The sequence below is a fragment of the Mauremys reevesii genome, linkage group 3 (genome assembly GCF_016161935.1).
Source record: "Mauremys reevesii isolate NIE-2019 linkage group 3, ASM1616193v1, whole genome shotgun sequence".
In the NCBI taxonomy this organism is placed as follows: Eukaryota; Metazoa; Chordata; order Testudines; family Geoemydidae; genus Mauremys; species Mauremys reevesii.
In genome coordinates, this window is record NC_052625.1 from 24,648,432 (window position 1) to 24,670,301 (window position 21,870).

Here is a 21,870-nt window from a genome sequence, read left to right on the forward strand (position 1 = left end):
TGTTAATATACTTGAACTTCTAGTAGCAGCTGGTAAATAGGCCCCAATGGATCAGACGAAAAATTCTAATTCCCTTTTGAAAACTTTTAGATGCCTGATGGAGACACCTTTTCAAACTGATACAATGCAGGTGTAAAAGAAAAATAACCCAGGCTTTATTTAAGCACTCTGAATGCTCTAACTGAGAGCACACTCTTAAGTTTTAAGGGAAATCAATATGTTATTTATACAAGTCTTTAAGAAGAGGTAAGAAACCTGAAATAAGGAATATTTGGAGATAAAGAGTGTGAATCTTTCTAATCCCCAGTTTGCCATTTCATCCTGAGAAAATGTGCTTATTTGTTGCAGATGGATTGAAGCATCACACCCATCACTAATCTGTCAGCAGAATGAATGATCAGGAAAGTCAGAGTTTTCAAGTCTTGTCCATTTTTCCTAAAATTCCCATTACCAGCTGTTCTCAGCTTCTAACAGTGCAATAAGGAACTTGCTGAAAAACAGAGAAATAATCCATTGGCATTGCCTTTTTCTGTGATTGGTTTGTGGGTTTGTTGTTTATTTGTTTGGTTTGTTTTTTGTTTTTGTTTTTTTCCCAACAGTATAGCCTCCATATGTCAATGCCTAATCTTATTAAGGGTAAACCAGATAGTGTCCTAAAATTTTCTGCTGTGTTACTCCACTAATAGTGGTCTTTCAAACACTTCTTGCAACTTAGCTACTGGGTGAACTAGTCATACAACTAGTCAAAAGTTAATTTTTCCTTTTTTATGTTTATTGTCCACAAATAAGCTTAACTTTTACTAACTGTTTTGTTATTTAAAATAACCTGATCACCTACAGGTTGTTCATGAACAGAGTATGTCTTTGCTTGATGTACATTGTTTATGGCATGTAGTTGGTTGCAAGTTATTGATTCTGTTTCAGGCTTTTATTAACAGTAGGAGAACAATTAAAGAGATTTCAACATGGCTGTGAGAATTTTTGATTTCTGTGAATTAAAAAAAATCATTTGTTTATTGCCCAGAGAAAATGAATTAAAAGATTCTGAACATTGGCAAAGCTAGATTGATCATTTTATCTGCAAAAATGCCCATGAATTAATATTTTTGCAGCATACAGCCAACTCTATCACATGTCCTCCAGAAAACAAACCACTGGGGACTCCTTTTGGAAGCCATCAATTTAACACCATAATCAGCTAGCAGGGCATATTAGGGCATAACATGTACCTCTATATCTGATGGTCCCAGAAGATAAGACAGTTTACCATTATTTGTAAAGACTCTTGTGATCTATGCTATCTCAAGGCAGACAGAATCACAGTGGAGACAAACATTAATGAAACTTGGTTTAATTAAAATGTTCCTTTGTTTTTTCTAATTCCAAAGTGATGAACCATTACATCGGAGCACAGTCGTCATCCTGCCTGCACTTACAGTTAAAGTGCCTGTGAAAGTGTGCAGAAGTCCTGCCTGAGCTCTAGCAGTCACTGAGTTAACTCCCTGCTCAAACCTCCTGCAGGAGTAAAAAGGGTAGTATGGTAATAAAGCAGGTGACTCAAGGTTCAATTAGTAGTTTAGAAGTAAAGAAGGGGACTGTGTGAAAGTTAGTCAGAAGATCTTTGTGTAGGCAGTGCTATAACAGATTTTTTTTGGTGGGACTGGGGGGAGAGGTATGAAGAGAGCAAAGTAAAGAATGCGTCCATGGAACAAATGGGGATGTTAATTTTTCTGTTTGTTAAACGTCTCTTCTGTTTTTGTTAAGGTAGCTGAATACTAAAATCTGAACAATGTTTTTGGAGAAAACCTTCCTTGTAAAGATGTTGGGCCTGATTAACATCTCATCAGCCTAGGTTTTGCACTGGTATAGCTCCTTTGACTTCAGTAGAGTCAGTCTTGATTTACATTATGCTTTGCTGTTGAACCATGTGTGCTGACTGCCAGCTCTCATACCCTATTTAATAAGTTAAAAGCAACATTCACAAATAATTGGAATCCAGAGGCTATATAATCTGTTTGCTCCATTTTAAGAGAAAAAACTCTTGCACAGGAAAAAAAAGTGGCCAGTCAAGTAGAGTGCCTGAAGCTTTGATGAGTAGTAAAGGCTTGATTCTCCTCTGATACTCACAGGTGTTATTCCATTGACTTCACTAGAGTTAGTCCTGATTTATATTAGCATGAGAGGAGAATCAAGCCCTGGATGTTTGAAACCATGGACACATCAGTGGTTGGTTGTTCATCTTTGATCTAGGCTTATTCATTATACACCTCTACCCTGATATAACGTGACCCAATATAACACAAATTTGGATAGAACGTGGTAAAGCAGTTCTCCGTGGGTGGGGGGGCTGCACACTCCGGCGGATCAAAGCAAGTTCGAGATAGCACGGTTTCACCTGAAGTGATATAACTGCAGGCTAGTAGTATAAGGGCCCTACCATCAATCAAACCCTAACCCTGCTCCTTGACCCCTTAACCTGTCCCTTGACCCCTTAAACACCACCTTCCTGTCACCAGAAGTCCCACCCCAGAGGATATTTCTTCTGTGGTCAAGGTAGCCACATGACCAGAAGCAAGTATGCCATGTGACCCCTCTAAGAATTCCATCCACTGCCCTCTACCCATCAGGATGGGTTTTGTCCCATTAGCAGTGCCCTGAGAGGAGATTTGACCAATCAGGGTGAGTTGCGGGGTGGGGTGAGCCGTCCGTAAGTGGGTCGTGTGACCCCTCTAAGAACTTCTCCCACCATCCTCTACCAATCAGGAAGGGTTTCAGCTGCTGGGGACCACCCTGAGAGGAGATTAGACCAATCAAGGCAAGTTCTGGGGTGGAGTGAGCCATCTGGAAGTGGGTTGTGTGACCCCTCTAAGAACTCCACCTACTTCCCTCTACCAATCAGGATGGGGTTCGCCCCGATAGGACCACCCTGAGAGGAGATTTGACCAATCAGAGTGAGTGCTGGGGTGGGGTGACCTGTTCGGAAGTAGGTCATGTGGCCCCTCTAAGAACTCCTCCCAACGCCCTCTGCCAATCAGAGAGCAGCACCATTACCCCATAAGTCCCAGCTCCGGGCAGAGGAGGCCATCTCTGACCAAGGACACGTGTTTTAGAAATTGTGGAAAGGCTGCTGAGAGGAAACATGAACTCCTTTACCATCCCTGTGAGAACTTTGGACTTTGTTTTAGCTCTGAGCACCTTTGGACTTGTGTGGAGAAAGTGCTACCTCAGTGACAGTTCCAAGGAGGACCCTTTGACTCAACGTTGATGGATACGTTGGAATTCAACCCCGAAACCCTTGTTAGGTATCCCGATTAGTGTGAAGGCCTCTCATTGTCCACCCCCCTCCAGGTGGAAGGCAATCATGGCTTGGGGAAGTCACCAGCAGACAAGGTGAATGGAAAAGACATCGCTCGGTTAAATGAATAATTAAGAAACGACGGTTGAGGATGGGGTGTAATCAGTGATGAGCTGCCAAAATCTTAACAACGGGTTCCCTATAAAAAGTTCTGATTTAAGGGATGTGCGACAGCATGTATTTTTTGTACCAATAGGGTTACCATACGTCCATATTTTCCCAGGAGGTGATTAAGAACCAAAAAGCCTGACATGTCCAGGAAAATACAGATGTATTTTAACCCTACCTAAAGTTCTTTTTTAAAAAGATGGGGCTGAACTAGAAATGAGCTCCGTTTCACATGTGTGGGTGGTGATCAGGGACAGTCTCAATTTTTGGGTCTTTTTCTTATATAGGCTCCTATTACCCCTCACCCCCGTCCCGATTTTTCACACTTGCTGTCTGGTCACTCTAGGGTGTGCACATGTGTGGGTCCCAGCTGCTCCCTGCCCCCACCCGCCTCATTGAAGCAGGTGTGCAGGGTTACTGCCCTGGGAACTGCAGGGCACCAGTGGATGTGGGGCTGGCTGCAGATAGGGGCGTGGGGCAGGGCTAGCTGGAGGCAGGCAGTGACCCGGGCTGGCTGTGGGCAGGTGATGCAGACGGGCGGGCTGCGGGTGGCTGTGGGCAGGGGGTGGCTGTGGGCGGCTGCAGGCAGAGGCTGGCTGTGGGCAGAGGGTGGCTGTGGCAAGGGCTGGCTGCGGGCAGAGGGCAGCTGTGGGCAGGGGCTGGCTGTGGGTGGCTGTGGTCAGGGGGTGGGGCAGAGGGCGGCTGGGGGCAGGGGCTGGCTGCGGGTGGCTGTGGGCAGGGGCTGGCTGGGGGCAGAGGGCGGCTGTGGGCAGAGGCTGGCTGCGGGTGGCTGTGGGCAGGCGGTGGGGCAGGGGGCGTCTGTGGGCAGGGGCTGGCTGCAGGCAGGGGGGTGGCTGTGGGCAGGGGGTGGCTGCAGGCAGGGGGGGGCTGGGGGCAGGGGTGGCTGGGGGTGGCTGTGGGCAGGGGTGGGGCAGGGGCGGCTGCAGGGCAGGGGCTGGCTGGGGCAGGGGCGGCTGGGGCAGGGGTGGCTGGGGTTGGCTGTGGGCAGGGGTTGCTGCGGGTAGCTGCGGGCAGGGGGTGGCTAGGGGCAGGGGTGGCTGCAGGCAGGGGTGGCTGGGGTTGGCTGGGGGCAGGGGTGGCTGTGGGCAGGGGTGGCTGCGGATAGCTGTGGGCAGGGGTGGCTGGGGGCAGGGGTGGGGCAGGGGCGGCTGGGGGCAGGGGCGGGCAGGGGCTGGCTGGGGGCAGGGGCGGGAAGGGGCTGGCTAGGGGCAGGGGCTGGCTGCGGTGGCTGCGGGCAGGGGTGGCTGGGGTGGCTGGGGCGGCTGTGGGCTGGGGCTGGCTGCGGGCAGAGGGCAGCTGTGGGCAGGGGCTGGCTGGGGCAGAGGGTGGGGCAGGGGCGGCTGGGGGCAGGGGCGGGCAGGGGCTGGCTGGGGCAGGGGCTGGCTGCGGGTGGCTGCGGGCAGGGGTGGCTGGGGCTGGCTGGGGGCAGGGGCTGGCTGGGGTGGCTGGGGGCTGGGGTGGCTGGGGGCAGGGGATGGCTGTGGGGCGGGGCGGCGGCTGGCTGGGGCAGGGGCTGGCTGGGGCTGGCTGGGGGCAGGGGCTGGCAGGGGCTGGCTGGGGGCAGGGGCTGGCTGCGGGTGGCTGGGGGCAGGTGCTGGCTGCGGGTGGCTGGGGCAGGGGCTGGCTGTGGGCAGGGGCTGTGGGCAGGGGCTGTCTGGGGGCAGGGGTGGCTGTGGGCAGGGGCTGGCTGCGGGCAGGGGTGGGGCAGGGGCGGCTGTGGGCAGGGGCTGTCTGGGGGCAGGGGTGGCTGTGGGCAGGGGCTGGCTGCGAGCAGGGGCTGGCTGCGGGTGGCTGCGGGCAGGGGTGGGGCAGGGGCGGCTGGGGCAGGGGCTGTCTGTGGGCAGGGGGTGGGGCAGGGGGTGGCTGCGGGTGGCTGGGGGCAGGGGGGTGGCTGGGGCTGGGGGTGGCTGGGGGTGGGGCTGGCTGGGGGTGGCTGGGGGAGGGAAGGCGGGGGAGGGGCGCAGATACTCACACGGGGGGGGGGCTGGGAGCAGCAGGACGCAGCCGGGGACTCACCAGGCAGCAGCAGGAGCCCCAGGGCCAGAGGTCCAAAGAGCAGGAGCAGCAACAGGGCCAGGAGGCAGCTCACATGGCTCTCGCAGCGCAGCGCAGCGCCCCCCGGCGGCCGGGAGGAGGAATTACAGGCTTCCCAGGCAGAGCCCATCAAAGATTCCCTCGCAGGGAAGCTAGTTAACAAGCGGTTCTAAAACCGCTTCTAAATTTAACAACGGGTTCGTGCGAACCGGTGCGAACCGGCTCCAGCTCACCCCTGGGTGTAATGGGTCTAGGAACCAGGGATTAACATTAACATTAACAACAAACAGTAGGGTGCTTACACTGTTTCTTTACTGAAAATCTCTCAACAGCTCGACGATGCCTTTCTAGAGGCCTCTGAGTACTTACACATCGGTAGCCCTGTGGGAGTAAATATATCCTGCATCAGCTGTTTTTGCTCTTGCCTGAGACACAGATCTCAAGAGGAAAAACTGGAAAAGGACAAATGGAAGAATGAACTCTAGTAAGATGAGGCCTGAGGCCTGATCTGAAGTAAGGGTCAAGATGTTGCTAAGCAAATTTAGGCTGTGAGCCAGAGGCAAGCCCTGCTCACAGAAATTGGCAAAAAGAGGGCTGCTAGAAGAGGAAGGGTTTCAGCTGCTGTGTACTGATGTAGTCTCCTCACCTCAAAAAAGATATTCTAGCACTAGAAAAGGTTCAGAAAAGGGCAACTAAAATGATTAGGGGTTTGGAGAGGGTCCCATAGGAGGAGAGATTAAAGAGGCTAGGACTCTTCAGCCTGGAAAAGAGGAGACTAAGGGGGGATATGATAGAGGTATATAAAATCATGAGTGATGTTGAGAAAGTGGATAAGGAAAAGTTATGTACTTATTCCCATAATACAAGAACTAGGGGGTCACCAAATTAAATTAATAGGTAGCAGGTTTAAAACAAATAAAAGGAAGTTCTTCTTCACGCAGTGCACAGTCAACTTGTGGAACTCCTTACTTGGGGAGGTTGTGAAGGCTAAGACTATAACAGCGTTTAAAAGAGAACTGGATGAATTCATAGAGGTTAAGTCCATTAATGGCTATTAGCCAGGATGGGGTAAGGAATGGTGTCCCTAGGCTCTGTTCGTCAGAGGATGGAGATGGATGGCAGGAGAGAGAGCACTTGATCATTACCTGTTAGGTTCACTCCCTCTCGGGCACCTGGCACTGGCCACTGTCGGTAGACAGACACTGGGCTAGATTGATCATTGGTCTGACCCGGTAGGGCCGTTCTTATGTTCTTAGGAACGTATGCCAAGACAGCACCAGAACAGCTGGGTACGAACACATCCCACACAGATAACAAGGAACAGGCAGACCCAGCCTAATGACAGTATAAAAGCACAATATGATGAATAGACAATATGGAAGGATAATATGATGGACAGACAGTATGATGGACAGATTTGTTAGAAAAGACTTGGGCCAGGAGAAAGGCGGTAATGCGCAAAGGGGCTGCACCTCAATGCGTCAGGAGTGATGAGTAATCTGTTCTGCACCTGTGTATAAGAATACGTACCAGAGAGCACATCTTTGTCCGGCCTAGGGTGCAGTGGAAAGCCCCACCACTGACTGAGCTGTGTCCATTGCAGGGAGCACCACACCAGTAGCTACTGACAACAGGAACCAGCTTAGACTCCCTTATGGTAGGGGTCATGGCGTCCATTTTTACAGGCGGCTCTAAAAGGTTGTGTTAAAGCAGGCAATTAATAAAACTTATTTAAATGTGTCAGTACGAATGAGTCCCCTCCTCTATGTTTGTGTGAGTAAAACATGGTACATGACATGTCTCCACAGACGGCTCTGTTAAATAACTATATTACACCCCCCCCCCCCCGGAAGTTGGGAGCTTTGGTGGGGTGACCGCTACCATAAGGAAGTCTGAGCCGGTTCATTCTTCCATTTTGTCCTTTTCCAGATTTTCCTCTTGAGATCTGTGTCTCAGACATGAGCAAAAACAGCTGATGCATGATAGACTTACTCCCACAGGGCTACCGACGTGTAAGTTCTCAAAGGCCTTTAGACAGGCATCTGTGACAGGTGGGATCACAGAAACCCCCTGGGAGCTGCCACCTGATGTGCCCAGACTACTGCTACCCCTGCTTTCCCTGCCAGCTCAGGACCCCAGCACCCTGTCTTGCTGAGCCAGACACTCTCGTCTGCTCCAACACAGACCCAGGGTCTGAATTACTTGCCCCAAGATGCAGGTTTACCTGAAAGCAGCTAACAGAAGTGTTCCTGTCTTTAACACTCAGATGCCCAGCTCCCAATGGGGTCTAAATCCAAATAAATCCATTTTACCCTGTATACAGCTTAAAATGAGCAAATCTATATCTAATCAAACTGAATACAGATAAGATCCCCACCAGTTCCACAATGCTCCTTTGACAGATTAATCTCCCTTTAGCCTGGGTCCAGCAATCACTCACACCTCCTGCAGTCACTGTCCTTTGTTCCCATTTCTTTCGGGTATCCTGGGGTGGGGGTGGAGGCTCTCTCTTTAGCCAGCTGAAGACAAAATGGAGGGTTCTCCCAGGGGTTTAAATAGACTTTCTCTTGGGGGTGGAGATCCACTCCTCACTCCTGTGCCGAGTCCAGCTCCAAGATGGAGATTTGGAGTCACCTGGGCAAGTCACATGTCCATGCATGACTCACAGTTTTTACAGGGAGCATCCATTGTTTACATGTTACCTTGAACTTCCTCAAGTAGACTTCTTATGTGGATTGGAGCATTCCAAGATCCATTGTCCTTTCAGTGTTTCTTGATTAGGTACTTAATTTTCCCAGGAACTGACCAACTGCTCTACTAAGGTTATTTAGAAATCAAGCTGGTACACAGCCAACATTCATAACTTTGAATACAAAAATGATACATGCATACGAATAGGATTAATACATTCAGTAGATCATAACCTTTATGGAGATATGTTACATGGCATATGTAGCATAAAACACATTCTAAGCATATTTCCATAGAGCCTTATGGGAGGTACCGTCACACCCTCCCCCTGAGCTTACTGCCAGAGACTTGGACACTGTCCATGGCGGAGGCAGTACATGTAAAATCCCTGTTTGTTTTTGGTTACGCTCCTTTCAAGTACCCTTAAACCATATGATGTCATTCCTAAGGGTCCTAGCCAGTTTTGGGGGTCCTGGTCCTCAGATGCCAGAAAACAGGTTGGGGTGTAGTATTGTTAACAGAACGCAGACAGCGATATCTGTTACAGCGGCGGTGTTTTGGCAGTTAGCCATCAATGCCATGAGGTGGTGTGCCTCAGTTTCCCCTTCTACACCGCAGCATGGGGCTGTTATGCTTTTGCTGCTGTTCCAAGCTTCCAGACTGTTTACAGGCGTAGGCTGAAAAGTAACATGCTTGTGGGGCTCTCCTGTCACCATCCCTAGCATGTACAACAGTTTCTTCCACAAAGCAGGTATGTACCACATCTTTAAAGAGTTTAACACTAGTACGAATTCCTTTGTTTTATCCCATAGGTGAATTAGCAAAAGACACAAGGTTAACAGCAAATCTACGGTGGACAGGCTTCGTTCACCCAGTTTGACTCCTTTAGTGTCTATTGCATTTTCCCAGCTCTCTGTAGCCTCTGGTAGGCACTCTGCCTCTTTGGAGAAGGCTTTTAATTCAGGCATGTGGTTGAGCCTTTGGCAAGGAGAGGGTGCACTGCCACCATGCCTGCCCTCGGCCCCTCCCTCTGGAATGTCTCTGGGCTGGACCGCACTCCCTTGTGAAGTTCCACCCATGCAGAGATTCCCCATCACCCCCATCTTGGAGAGAGAGTTTTATCTCTTACAGGTGCAGCAAGAACACCACCTTTCAATGGGGGGCTCTGGACCCCTTGGGCACCCCACTTTCTGTTCCCAACAGGCCAGCTGGATGGACTCCCCCGTTCAGGAGATCTGACCCCCAGGTTTCCCTTACAACATGAACCATAGGAGAAGAGGCTGGCATTTTAAATGCAAACTTTTCACCCTCCTCCTGGGAAAGTCCCTTCCCACAAAAGGTGGGCAGACTCTCTGCCCCCCCCTTCCATCTGGGCTTCCCTCTCTGGGCTCCCCTCTGGGTCAGACACTCCTGTGTCCCCCGAAAGGGAAGGTGACCCTGGTCCAACTGTGGGCTCACAGCTACCAGCTATGGCAGACTTTTCACTGGCCAGCAAAATTCCCCCCTTTTCACTCAAGTTGGGTTTGCTTCTAGCTACAGTGATCTTGGGGTCTGTTTCCACCACTATGGTCACCAGGACCTCAACTTCCACCTTTGGGGCACACATCTCTGTGCACCCCAGGGCAGGCCCTGCCCTCTGCTGACCTGCAATTTCCTGGCAGTCAGCAGCTGTGGTGGCCCCCCTGTTACAAGGTGGTTCCTCCCCCTCCCCTTGGGAGATGATTACGGGACAGGAGCTGGCTTCGTCCAGCCCCTCCCTCTGGAACTTTCCTTGAGCCCTGGGACTACAGGAACTGGCCACAACCATCCCTGCCCCCAAAGCTGCATTCTTTACTGCTGCAGAGGAATCTATGAGACACCCTCCTATTCCCCCAGCAGTCCATGTGACTTCACCCCGCACCGACCCCGACTGCTAACCAGCCCTGGGACAGATTCTGCCACACTAAAGAAATCGTTTCCCAATAGAAACGGTGCAAAATTGTGTGCCACAGTTGCAACAGTCGGTTCAGCCTGCAAATCCTTAGTTTGCATGTGTACTTTAGCTAAAGGTGCAAAGACTTTGTAACCCGCTAACAGCTCTAATTCTGCCATTTTACCTGGCAACAAATCCTTCTTCTGGATAAGGTCCCTCCTGACCACAGAAATCTCAGCACCTGTGTCCCTCAATCCAAGAAGCACTGCACCATTCATTTTAACAGCATGCATATGCTCATTGCTTGGTTGTGTGGAAGCAAACTTTACAAATCCTGTGTGGAAAGAGGCCACAGCCTGGCTCTGAGAAGCTACAGCTTCATGTGTTACTTGTTGGCTTGTTTTTACTCAAAAAGGGGCACTTAGTCCTCAGGTGCTCAGTTGACTTACAATCATAGCACCTCTTGGTCTCCTCTGCTTGCACAGGAAATTTGGGACGAGTTCCAGGGGAATTGGGAGGTTCCCAGCCTCCTTTTTCCCAGGGGTAAAACGGTGATTCTGCTTTTCTCCAACCCTGTACCCCTCTCCCAGTGGTTTATGTTTGACTGCAGCTTGTGCTTGCTCATAAGAGTCTGCATACCCAGCTAATTCACCCACTGCATTTACCTTTTTGTCCCACAAATACTGTTTTACATATTCCCTGCACATATTCAGGAAGTGTTCCTGAGTAACCAGATCACACATCCCTTGGAAGCTTGTAATGCCCTTCCCCCACACTCACTTGTCTACCAAATCTCTCATTTCATTGGCATAAGCCACATTACTCAATCCAGATCCCCTCTTAAGACTCCTGACTTTCACCCTGTAGGTTTCAGGTGTAATCTGAAACTCTTTCAAAACCAGATCCTTAAATTTACTATAGTTTGAAGCATCATCAATAGGCATCTTACTGAATATGTCCAGAGCTCTACCAGTCCATTTTGCTATCAATGTGGTCATCTTTTGATCTTCAGGGATGGCATGCAGGGTGCCCAGTCTCTTGAAGGTGATGAAATATTCGGCGATCTCACTGGATTCCTCATACTGTGGACACAGTTGCTCCCATTTATGAATTTTTGGGGAAGTGGAGCCAGCAGGTGGAGGGTTTTGTCTCTTTGACTCCGTTACAGCCAATTCATGCTTCTGGGCCTTTCTCTGGGTCTGCATAGCTCTCTCGTGGGCAGCCTCTTCCCTGGCTTTTTCTACCTCCATCCTTGCTGTCTCTGTCTCCATAGCTCTCTTGTGGGAAGCTGCTTCTGCCTCCACCCTTGCTGTCTCTGCCTCCATAGCTCTCTCTCGTGGGCAGCCTCCTTCCTCTCCATTAGTCTTTTATGTTCATTTTCTTTCTCTTTTGCTTCCAGTCTAGCCAACTCTAGTTTGTTAGCTGCTTCACTGCTAGTCATTTTCCTGCTTTCTTCTTCTGGGCCACATCCCCTCTGCAGTTCACTGAAAGTGGGATGCACTCAGCTCAGGGGATTCTTCATTAACAGAGACTTTCACAGTGCCCATTGTTCAGCCTTTCTGGGCAATTTGCACCCTGAGCAGTTTTAGCATCTTCAGATCTTGTCTCTTACTTATTTTGCTTCCTTTTCTGTCCCTACTTCCCTTACCCAAAATAAGCAAATAGAAAATAAAAAAACAGTAACCACTTGGTCTGTTCTCCAGCCACTGACCACACTCAAAACTCACTTAAAATCACTACCAGTACCTCAAAGCAATCAGATGTGCACAGATTCTCCTGACTACGCCACTGTAACAGGCTGGATCACAGAAACCTCCTGGGAGCTGCCACCTGATGTTCCCAAACTACTTCAAGCCCTGCTTTCCCTGCCAGCTCCCTGTCTTGCTGAGCCAGACACTCCCGTCTGCTCCAACACAGACCCAGGGTCTGAATTACTTGCCCCAAAGCTGCAGGTTTACCTGAAAGCAGCTAACAGAAATGTCCCTATCTTTAAACTCAGATGCCCAACTCCCAATGGGGTCTAAACCCAAATAAATCCCTTTTACCCTGTCTAAAGCTTATACAGGGTAAACTCATCAATTGTTTGCCCTCTATAACTCTGATAGAGACATAGGCACAGTTGTTTGCTCCCCCAGGTATTAATACATACTCTGAGTTAATTAATAAGTAAATAGTGATTTTATTAAAGACAGAAAGTAGGATTTAAGTGGATCCATGTAGTAAAAGACAGAACAAAGTAAGTCACCAAGCAAAATAAAATAAAATGTGCAAATCTATATCTAATCAAACTGAATACAGATAAGATCCTCACCAGTTCCAAAATGCTCCCTTTTACAGACTAATCTCCTTTTAGCCTGGGTCCAGCAATCACTCACACCCCCTGCAGTCACTGTCCTTTGTTCCCATTTCTTTCGGGTATCCTGGGGTGGGGGTGGAGGCTCTCTCTTTAGCCAGCTGAAGACAAAATGGAGGGCTCTCCCAGGGGTTTAAATAGACTTTCTCTTGGGGGTGGAGACCCCCTCCTCACTCCTGTGCCAAGTCCAGCTCCAAGATGGAGATTTGGAGTCACTTGGGCAAGCCACATATCCATGCATGACTCACAGTTTTTACAGGGAGCATCCATTGTTTACATGCTACCTTGAACTTCCTCAAGTAGACTTCTTATGTGGATTGGAGCATTCCAAGATCCATTGTCCTTTCAGTGTTGCTTGATTAGGTACTTAATTTCAACATTCCTTTCCCCAGGAACTGACCAAATGCTCTACTAAGGTTATTTAGAAATCAAGCCAGTACACAGCCAACATTCATAACTTTGAATACAAAAATGATACATGCATACAAATAGGATTAATACATTCATCAGATCATAACCTTTATGGAGATGTGTTACATGGCATATGTAGCATAAAACACATTCTAAGCATATTTCCATAAAACACATTCTAAGCATTATTTCCATAAAGCTTTATGGGAGGTACTGTCAAAAGCCTTATGGGAGGTACTGTCACAGCATCGTCAAGCTGTTGAGAGATTTTCAGAAAACAAACAGTGTAAGAACCCCATTGCTTGTTTTTAATTTATGCAATCCCTGGTTCTTCGCCCCATTACACCCTATCCTTGACCATCGCTTTTTAATCATTCATTTACCTGAGCGACCTCTTTTCCGCTCACCTTGTCTGCCTGTGACTCCCCCAAGCCATGAGCACTTTCCACCTCTAGGAAGGTGAATAATGAGAAGCCATCACACTCATCGGGGTGCCTAGTAAGGGTTTCGGGGTCGGATTCCAACGTATCCATCAATGGTCTAAAGGTGCTCGGGGTTAAAACAAAGTCCGAAGTTCTCATGGGGGTGGTAAAGGAGTCCACGTTTCCTCTCAGTAGCCTTTCCACAATTTCTAAAACATGTGTCCTTGGTAAGAGATGGCCTCCTCTGCCCGGAGCTGGGACATATGGGGTAATGGTGCTGATCTCTGATTGGCAGAGGGCATTGGGAGGAGTTCTTAGAGGGGTCACACGACCCACTTCCGAACAGGTCACCCCACCCCAGAACTCACTCTGATTGGTCAAATCTCCTCTGAGGGAGGTCCTATCAGGGTGAACCCCATCCTGATTGGTAGAGGGAAGTAGGCGGAGTTCTTAGAGGGGTCACATGACCCACATCCAGATGGGTCATTCCACCCCAGAACTTGCCTTGATTGGTCAAATCTCCTCTCGGGGTGGTCCCCAGTGGCTGAAACCCTTCCTGAGTGGTAGAGGATGGTCACGTGACACACCTTGCTTCCGGTCATGTGGCATCTTGACGCCGGGAGTAATATCCCCCGGAGCGGGACTTCTGGTGACAGGTGGGTGGGGTTTAAGGGGTCAAGGGGCAGGGTTGAAGGGGTCAAGGGGTGCGGTTAGGGTTTGTTTCATGGTATACTACTTATACTACTCAGGTTTACTGTACCGTACAGTTTTTGTCTTGTTCATTTTGATCAGGTAGTTTTTGTGTGCTCAAGGAACATCTGCCTTGGTGTGTGTGGAGATTCTCCCTTGAGTTCTCAGCAACAGCTTGTGTGTGTGTTGCTTCTTCATGCAAAGAGGAGATCTTGATTCCATAGGTTCAATAGCTGTTTCTGTTTGGCACTGCTGAGTATCATCTACCTGCAATACAAACAAAAAAATTCTCATGCTTTAGTGGTATGGGAGAACCTTGTTAATTACCAGCAGGAAGTGAAAGACCCATTCCAAGCGACTGAATAATATGAATTAGCAGACACACACTAAAAGCAAGAATCTTCAATGTTTATAGTTATCACTCTGAAAATACAACAGCGCTATGCAGAATGCTTTACAGCAACTACCTACTCCTCACCATGTTCAAGTTTAGAATGGACATTATCATCCATGCTTTACAAATCACAAGTCACATAATTTAACAAGATATAGGCAAAGCTAAGGAGTAGTACACAGGAGTTCCTTGTCTAGTCTCTTCTTGCTCAATCACTAATCTGCAGAACTGTATTTTGAGATATGTAATTTAAGTTTAATTACTGATATTTCATAATGAATTTGTAAATGTCCTATAGTTTATTCTGTAAATATGATAGCACTTGAAAAAGTTGTTTAGTCCTGACGCATTTAGAGGGGCCTGCCAAGGATATCTGGATAGCTCAGTGGTTTGAGCATTGGCCCCCTAAACCTAAGGTTGTGAGCTCAATCATTGAGGAGGCCACTTAGGGATCTGGGGCAAAAATTAGTCCTGCTAATGAAGGCAGGGGGCTGGACTTGATGACCTTTTGAGGTCCCTTCCTTTTCTAGGAGATTGGTATATCTCCAATTATTACCTTACCTTATATCCTGTCCAGACGTATTATGAAATATTCAGGAGAATGTCATGCCATTCTAAATGTTTAACATAATCTTCACAATATGTTTGTTGTGATGGTCAACACTAGCTTTGTAAAACTGTTGAAAAATTTCACAATGTGTACACCTTTGGGGTTCTCTCAAATTCCAGTCCCCACCGCTATTACAATCGTCCTTGTCTCTCCTGCACTCCCCACCAAATTCTTACATGATTTTAGCATCAGTTAGCTAAAACTTCAGTAGTTATAAATGTGTGCTTCATGACAATTGAAATCCTGAATGCCAAAGCTTCTGATAGTCTAGGTAATTGGCCCCAATTCTCATCCCACTTACACTGATGTGGGTCCTGTGTGCGAGGTGAGCATCAGGGCTTATCCTTCTAGTGCCAATACTTATCAAAATAAAAGCTGTTAAAATTTTGATGTCGAGTGGAAAAAGGGAAGACAGTCCTTACACTTCTGTCATTGTAATAGTAGCTTGAGAAATATAAGGCTAAATCTAAAAATAAATGATTTTTACCACTGAAAGCAGAGAAAGTGGAAGCATTCCTTATTAGACCCAAGAGTTGAGGGGATAGTGTGCCACCTCTCTAATTGTTCCTTCACTCTAACAGTGTTTTTCTAGCAATGGGCAAAATCTCAGATTGCAGACATGCAGTGACCAGTGTCTGGTTGAGGCTATCACAATACGAGCATTAAGACAACGTTCAGTACCAGAACTTCTAACGAAGGCGATCAATTTTCCTTCCAGTGTCCTCAATAATAAAAAGCAAAGGATAAAAATCAGATGAAGTTTGCATAAGGACTGAGAAAAGACTTCAGGGTCTGGCCCTAAAAATGAAAACTCTGGGAACAGAATAGCTCGTTAAACAATTTGTTGAAGTATGATTGTTTTTGTAGAGATTGTTATTTAAAGAATGATCTTGTGTGTTGTTTAAATTGGCTAAGTTCACAGCAATGCAACAGCAAAACCAAAATTGTTACCAACATATATTACTGGCAAAGTTAATAGGACCATTTATTATTAAGGGTACCTGACTCCTCCCATTACAAGACCACCCTGTTTTCTGCTGCAACTTTACAAACTGTAATTGCTTGGGCTGAAATTTTCAGGGGTGGGGGACAGAGGCAGACTTTCAGCCAAAATGGTTAAGCTATTCCCAAGATCAAGGCTAGGGAAATCTACATTTTTCTCATACTAAAATATTCTGGCAACTTTTCTTTGAAAAACTCCATGTGTTGGGGCAGGGACTTGTAATTTGGCAGGGAGTGGCCTTTGTGCAGAGAATGTGCTTTTTGCCATTGCCACGAAAACCTGCCCACATTTGGCCAAATTATAAGCCTTTGAAAAAAATCACAGTTCACAGATACTCAGAGAGAATTCTTAGACCTGTAGCAGCTAAAATCTCTGAAGATTTCGTCCTCGCTGAGTATACTTGAATCTCGCACAGCTCTTAGTGCTAACCAAACTGTGCATGAGCTATTCCCCACAGAGTGACTGCACATGCACCATTTTCCCCACAGCTCCTGGATGTGAAAACACGGCACACTGTGCCATCCCCGCAGAGCAATTGATATGCTCCAGCCCAGGCCTCTAATGATCAAAGCCAGAGTTTCCCTGCAACGGTTCTTCCCAGCTGCTTTGGTCCAGGCACCAGAACTGAGAGCAGGAACTTTTCTCTTAATAAACTCCCAATGATCCCTCCAAGCTGCTGCACAAGCACGCTGGTGGAGGAAGATACTGGACTCAAATGCAGAGGGGACAAAAGACAAATGGAGGGGCGGGGGCGGGAGGGGCAGACTGGGACAAGGAGTATGCCAAGATTGGGACTGGAATGGGGGTGCGGGGAGGGGGCCAAGGACAGGGAGCTGGTAGGCAATGATAGGACTGGAAAACTATGAGAGAAGGCCGGGGAAGGGGGAAAGGAATGTAGAGGAGACACTGAGAGAAGACACAGAGCTAAGAGGAGGAGGAGAAGGAGGGAGTTTGCAGGGGGAATTTGCAGAGGAGACTAAGAGACTTAGGCAGAGGAATTGACAGGCTAGTGAAGGGAGTGGGTGGTGTTCTGCTGGTGTTCTGGTGCCTGTTGGGGTTTGTTTTGCTGTAGGTGGTGGTGGTTTGCTTCAGTTTGTGTTTCCTGGACTTGCAGGTTTTAGGTGGGAAGGCTATGACCGATACAGAGGCAGCAGTGAAAGACAGAATGAGGATGTCTGGATATGGAAGCTGCTGCATGTACATGATCCTGGAGGGGGTACCTGAAAAGAGTTTCGTCTGCCTGACGTGCCGACTGATAGAGCTGATGGAAGAAAAGGTCTGAGGACTGGAGATGCAGGTGGAAACTCTGGTCGAGTTTAGAAGGGGATTCTAGCGGATGATGGAGCAAAGACATGAGGAGGCTGAAGGGAAAAGCTCAGTCTTGCAGATGGAAGCAGGACCAAAGAATTCTGAGGGGAGACTGCTGGGTGAGGAAAGTGGATGGTGGAAGCACGTGACTAAGAGAACCAGGCAGAGAAAAAGACGGGGCAGTGAAGGAGAAATAGAGCTCAGGAACAGGTTTGCAGAGTTGGAAAATGAAGAAGAAGCTTAATGAAATCGAGGCTCAGGTGATCTTCAGTGGGATCCTGCCTGTTCCTAGAGAAGGGCAACAAAGGTATGAAAAGATTATGGCGATCAACAGATGGCTCAGGCAGTGGTGCTATGAGGAGGGCTTTGGGATGTATGGCCACTGAGAAGCATTCATGGACAGAGGACTGTTCTCTCGGGATGGACTTCGCCTGAGTAAGGAGGGAAATAGACTTCTAGGATGGAGGCTGGCACAACTGATTAAGAGAGCTTTAAACTAGAAATTTGGGGAAGATGGTTGGGAGATGTCCAGGTAATCTCCAAAATTCCCATAAAAGGGTAATCTCCCTTCTTAACATTGAGAGGGAAGAAAACAAAGTAGGAAAGGATACAGCCATGGGTCGGAGAATGGAAATAAGGAGGAAGGGTAGTGTAGATACCAGTCTAATAGGTGATACTGGTGGTAGAATGTCTGTGCCTAACCGGGTAAAGAATGTCAGTGAAGCCAAATGGCAAAAATTAAGATGTTTGTACACTAATGCGAGGAGCCTAGGTAACAAAATGGAGGAAGTAGAGCTACTGGTGCAGGAAGTGAAACCGGATATTATAGGGATAACAGAAACATGGTGAAATAGTAGTCATGACTGGAGTACAGGTATTGAAGGCTATGTGCTGTTTAGGAAAGACAGAAATTAAGGCAAAGGTGGTGGAGTAGCATTGTATATCAATGATGAGGTTAACTGTAAAGAAATAAGAAGTCATGGAATGGATAAGATAGAGTCTATGTGGGCAAAAATCACAGTGGGAAAGAAAGCTACTAGAACCTCCCCTGAGGTGCTTGGGGTTAGCTAGAGACCGCCGGGATCTGATTTGGATATAGATAGAGACCTCTTTCATGTTTTTAATGAAGTAAACATTAATGGGAATTGTGTGATTATGGGAGACTTTAACTTCCCAGATATAGACTTGAGGACAAGTGCTAGTAATAATAGTAGGGCTCAGATTTTTCTGGATGTGATAGCTGATGGATTCCTTTATCAAGTAGTTGAAGAACCAACAAGAGGGGATGCCATTTTAGATTTGGTTTGGGCGAGTAGTGAGAACCTCATAGAAGAAATGGTTGTAGGGGACAACCTTGGTTCGAGTGATCGTGAGCTAACTCAGTTCAAGCTAGATGGAAGGATAAACAAAAATAGATCTGGGACTAGGGTTTTTGATTTAAAAAGGGCTAACTTTAAAGAATGAAGGAAATTCATTAGGGAAGTGGATTGGACTGAAGAACTTGTGGATCTAAAGGTGGAGGAGGCCTGGAATTACTTCAAGTCAAAGTTGCAGAAACTATCAGAAGCCTGCATCCCAAGAAAGGGGAAAAAATTCATAGGCAGGAGTTGATGACCAAGCTGGATGAGCAAGCATCTCAGAGAGATGATTAAGAAAAAGCAGAAAGCCTACAAGGAGTGGAAGACGGGAGTGATCAGCAAGGAAAGCTACCTTATTGAGGTCAGAACATGTAGGAATAACGTTAGAAAGGCAAAGGCCAAAAGCCATGTAGAGTTGGACCTTGCAAAGGGAATTAAAACCAATAGTAAAAGGTTCAATAGCCGTATAAATAAGAAGAAAACAAAGACAGAAGAAGTGGGACCGCTAAACACTGAGGATGAAGTGGAAGTTAAGGATAATCTAGGCATGGCCCAATATCTAAACAAATACTTTGACTCAGTCTTTAATGAGGCTAATGAGGAGCTTAGGGATAATGGTAGGATGACAAATGGGAATGAGGATATGGAGGTAGATATTACCACATCCGAGGTAGAAGCCAAACTCAAACACCTTAATGGGACTAAATTGGAGGGCCCAGATAATCTTCACCCAAGAATATTAAAGGAACTGTCACATGAAATTGCAAGCCCATTAGCAAGAATTTTTAATGAATCAGTAAACTCAGGGGTTCTACTGGACAACTGGAGAACTGCTAACATAGTTCCTATTTTTAAGAAAGGGAAAAAAAGTGACCCAAGTAACTATAGGCCTGTTAGTTTGACATCTGTAGTATGCAAGGTCTTGGAAAAAAATTTGAAGGAGAAAGTAGTTAAGGACATTGAGGTCAGTGGTAATTGGGACAAAATACCACATGGTTTTACAAAAGGTAGATCGTGCCAAACCAACCTGATCTCCTTCTTTGAGAAGGTAACAGATTTTTTAGACAAAGGAAATGCAGTTGATCTAATTTACCTCGATTTCAGTAAGGCACTTGATACAGTTCCACAGGGGAAATTATTAGTTAAATTGGAAAAGATGGGGATCAAGATGAAAATTGAAAGGTGGATAAGGGACTGGTTAAAAGGGGGACTACAACAGGTCATACTGAAAGGTGAACTGTCAGGCTGGAAGGAGTTTACTAGTGGAGTTCCTCAGGGATTGGTTTTGGGACCAATCTTATTTAATCTTTTTATTACTGACCTTGGCACAAAAAGTGGGAATGTGCTAATAAAGCTGGGAGGTATTGCTAACACAGAGAAGGACCGGGTTATCACACAGGATGATCTGGATGACCCTGTAAACTGGAGTAATAGTAATAGGATGAAATTTAACAGTGAAAAGTGCAAGGTCATGCATTTAGGGATTAAGAACAAGAATTTTGGTTATAAATTGGGGACGCATCATTTGGAAGTAACAGAGGAGGAGAAGGACCTCAAAGTATTGGTTGATCACAAGATGACTATGAGCCGCCAATGTGATATGGCCATGAAAAAAGCTAATGCATCAGGCGAGATATTTCCAGTAAAGATAAGGAGGGTTAGTACTGGTGAGATCTCATCTGGAATATTTTGTGCAGTTCTGGTCTCCCATGTTTAAGAAGGATGAATTCAAACTAGAACAGGTACAGAGAAGGGCTACTAGGATGATCCAAGGAATGGAAAACCTGTCTTATGTAAGGAGACTCAAAGAGCTTAGCTTGTTTAGCCTAATCAAAAGAAGGCTGAGGGGAGATCTGATTGCTCTTTATAAATATATCAGAAGGATAAATATCAGGGAGGGAGAGGAATTATTTAAGCTTCGTACCACTGTGGACACAAGAACAAATGGATATAAACTGGACACTAGGACGTTTAGAGTTGAAATTAGATGAAGGTTTCTAACCATTAGAGGAGTGAAATTCTGGAACAGCCTTCCAAGGGGAGTAGCGGGGGCAAAAGACATATCTGGCTTCAAGACTAAGCTTGATAAGTTTAAGGAGGGAACAGTATGATGGGATAGCCTAATTTTGGCAATTAATTTGGCAATTGACCTTAGATTATTAGCAGGTAAATATGCCCAGTGGTCTGTGATGTGACGTTAGATGGGGTGGGATCTAAGTTACTACAGAGAATTCTTTCCTGGGTGTCTGGCTGGTGAGTCTGGCCCACATGCTCAGGGTTTAACTGATTGCCATATTTCGGGTCGGGAAGGATTTTTCCTCTAGGGCACATTGGCAGAGGCTTTTCACCTTCCTCTGCAGCATGGGGCACAGGTCACTTGCTGGAGGATTCTCTCACCTGGAGGTCTTTAAACCACGATATTAGGACTTCAGTAACTCAGACTCAGGTTAGGGGTTTGTTACAGGAGTGGGTGGGTGACATTCTGTGGCCTGCGTTGTGCAGGAGGTCAGGCTAGATGATCATAATGGCCCCTTCTGACCTTAAAGTCTATGAGTCTAAGAGAACTGGGGCTGGCTGAGCAGGGAGATTGGGCCAAGGAACCTTAATTCCAGTATTTACGAATTTTTGAGTGCTTTTGCGTGTAATCCATATATGCACGCGCACACACCCCCTGCTGTAGGCATCCAGGCCTTTCAAGAAAGGAAAGAGTCATTACCTGTACAAATAACTTTAAGGAGACTCTGGAAAGATGCGTTTAGAATGCAATGATCTCAGTCATTCATTTGTTAATTAAGTACATAAGATGTGTGCTTGTGCAACCACAGTCAACTATACCAGAGCTTCAGAAGCTATACTGATTTATGAGGATCTGGCCCCTCATATGAATCAAATGTAATAATGGAGGTTTTGAAAACATGTGTTCTAAAAAAATGCATTAAGGTTAGAAACAGGATCATGATTAAGGCTATGTTTTAGTCATGGGTATTTTTAGTAAAAGTCATGGACAGGTCACGGGCAAAAAACAAAAAGTCAGGGCCCCGTGACCCCTCCATGACTTTTACTGAAAATACCTGGGACTAAATCTTACCGCCTGGGAGAGGGGACGCTCCTGAAGACTGCTGGGGAGTGGAGAGAGAGAGCAGGGCAATCGGAAGGGGTGGCTCAGGCCCCACCACCACTAGTCCCAGACCACTGCTCCA

General features: G+C 47.1%; 1 protein-coding gene across 3 annotated transcripts in view; it reads right to left on the bottom strand.

Annotated features, from left to right (window-relative positions):
• Window positions 1-14,069: 14,069 nt before the first annotated feature.
• The window catches only part of LOC120400267 (centromere protein F-like), a 29,129-nt gene continuing 21,328 nt past the window's right edge, over window positions 14,070-21,870 (bottom strand). For all 3 annotated transcript variants that reach the window (XM_039528722.1, XM_039528719.1, XM_039528720.1), the window contains one exon: window positions 14,070-14,264. In XM_039528722.1, the coding sequence (XP_039384656.1) occupies window positions 14,257-14,264 (8 nt within the window). In that variant the 3' untranslated portion in view covers window positions 14,070-14,256. The remainder of the gene's footprint in view (window positions 14,265-21,870) is intronic.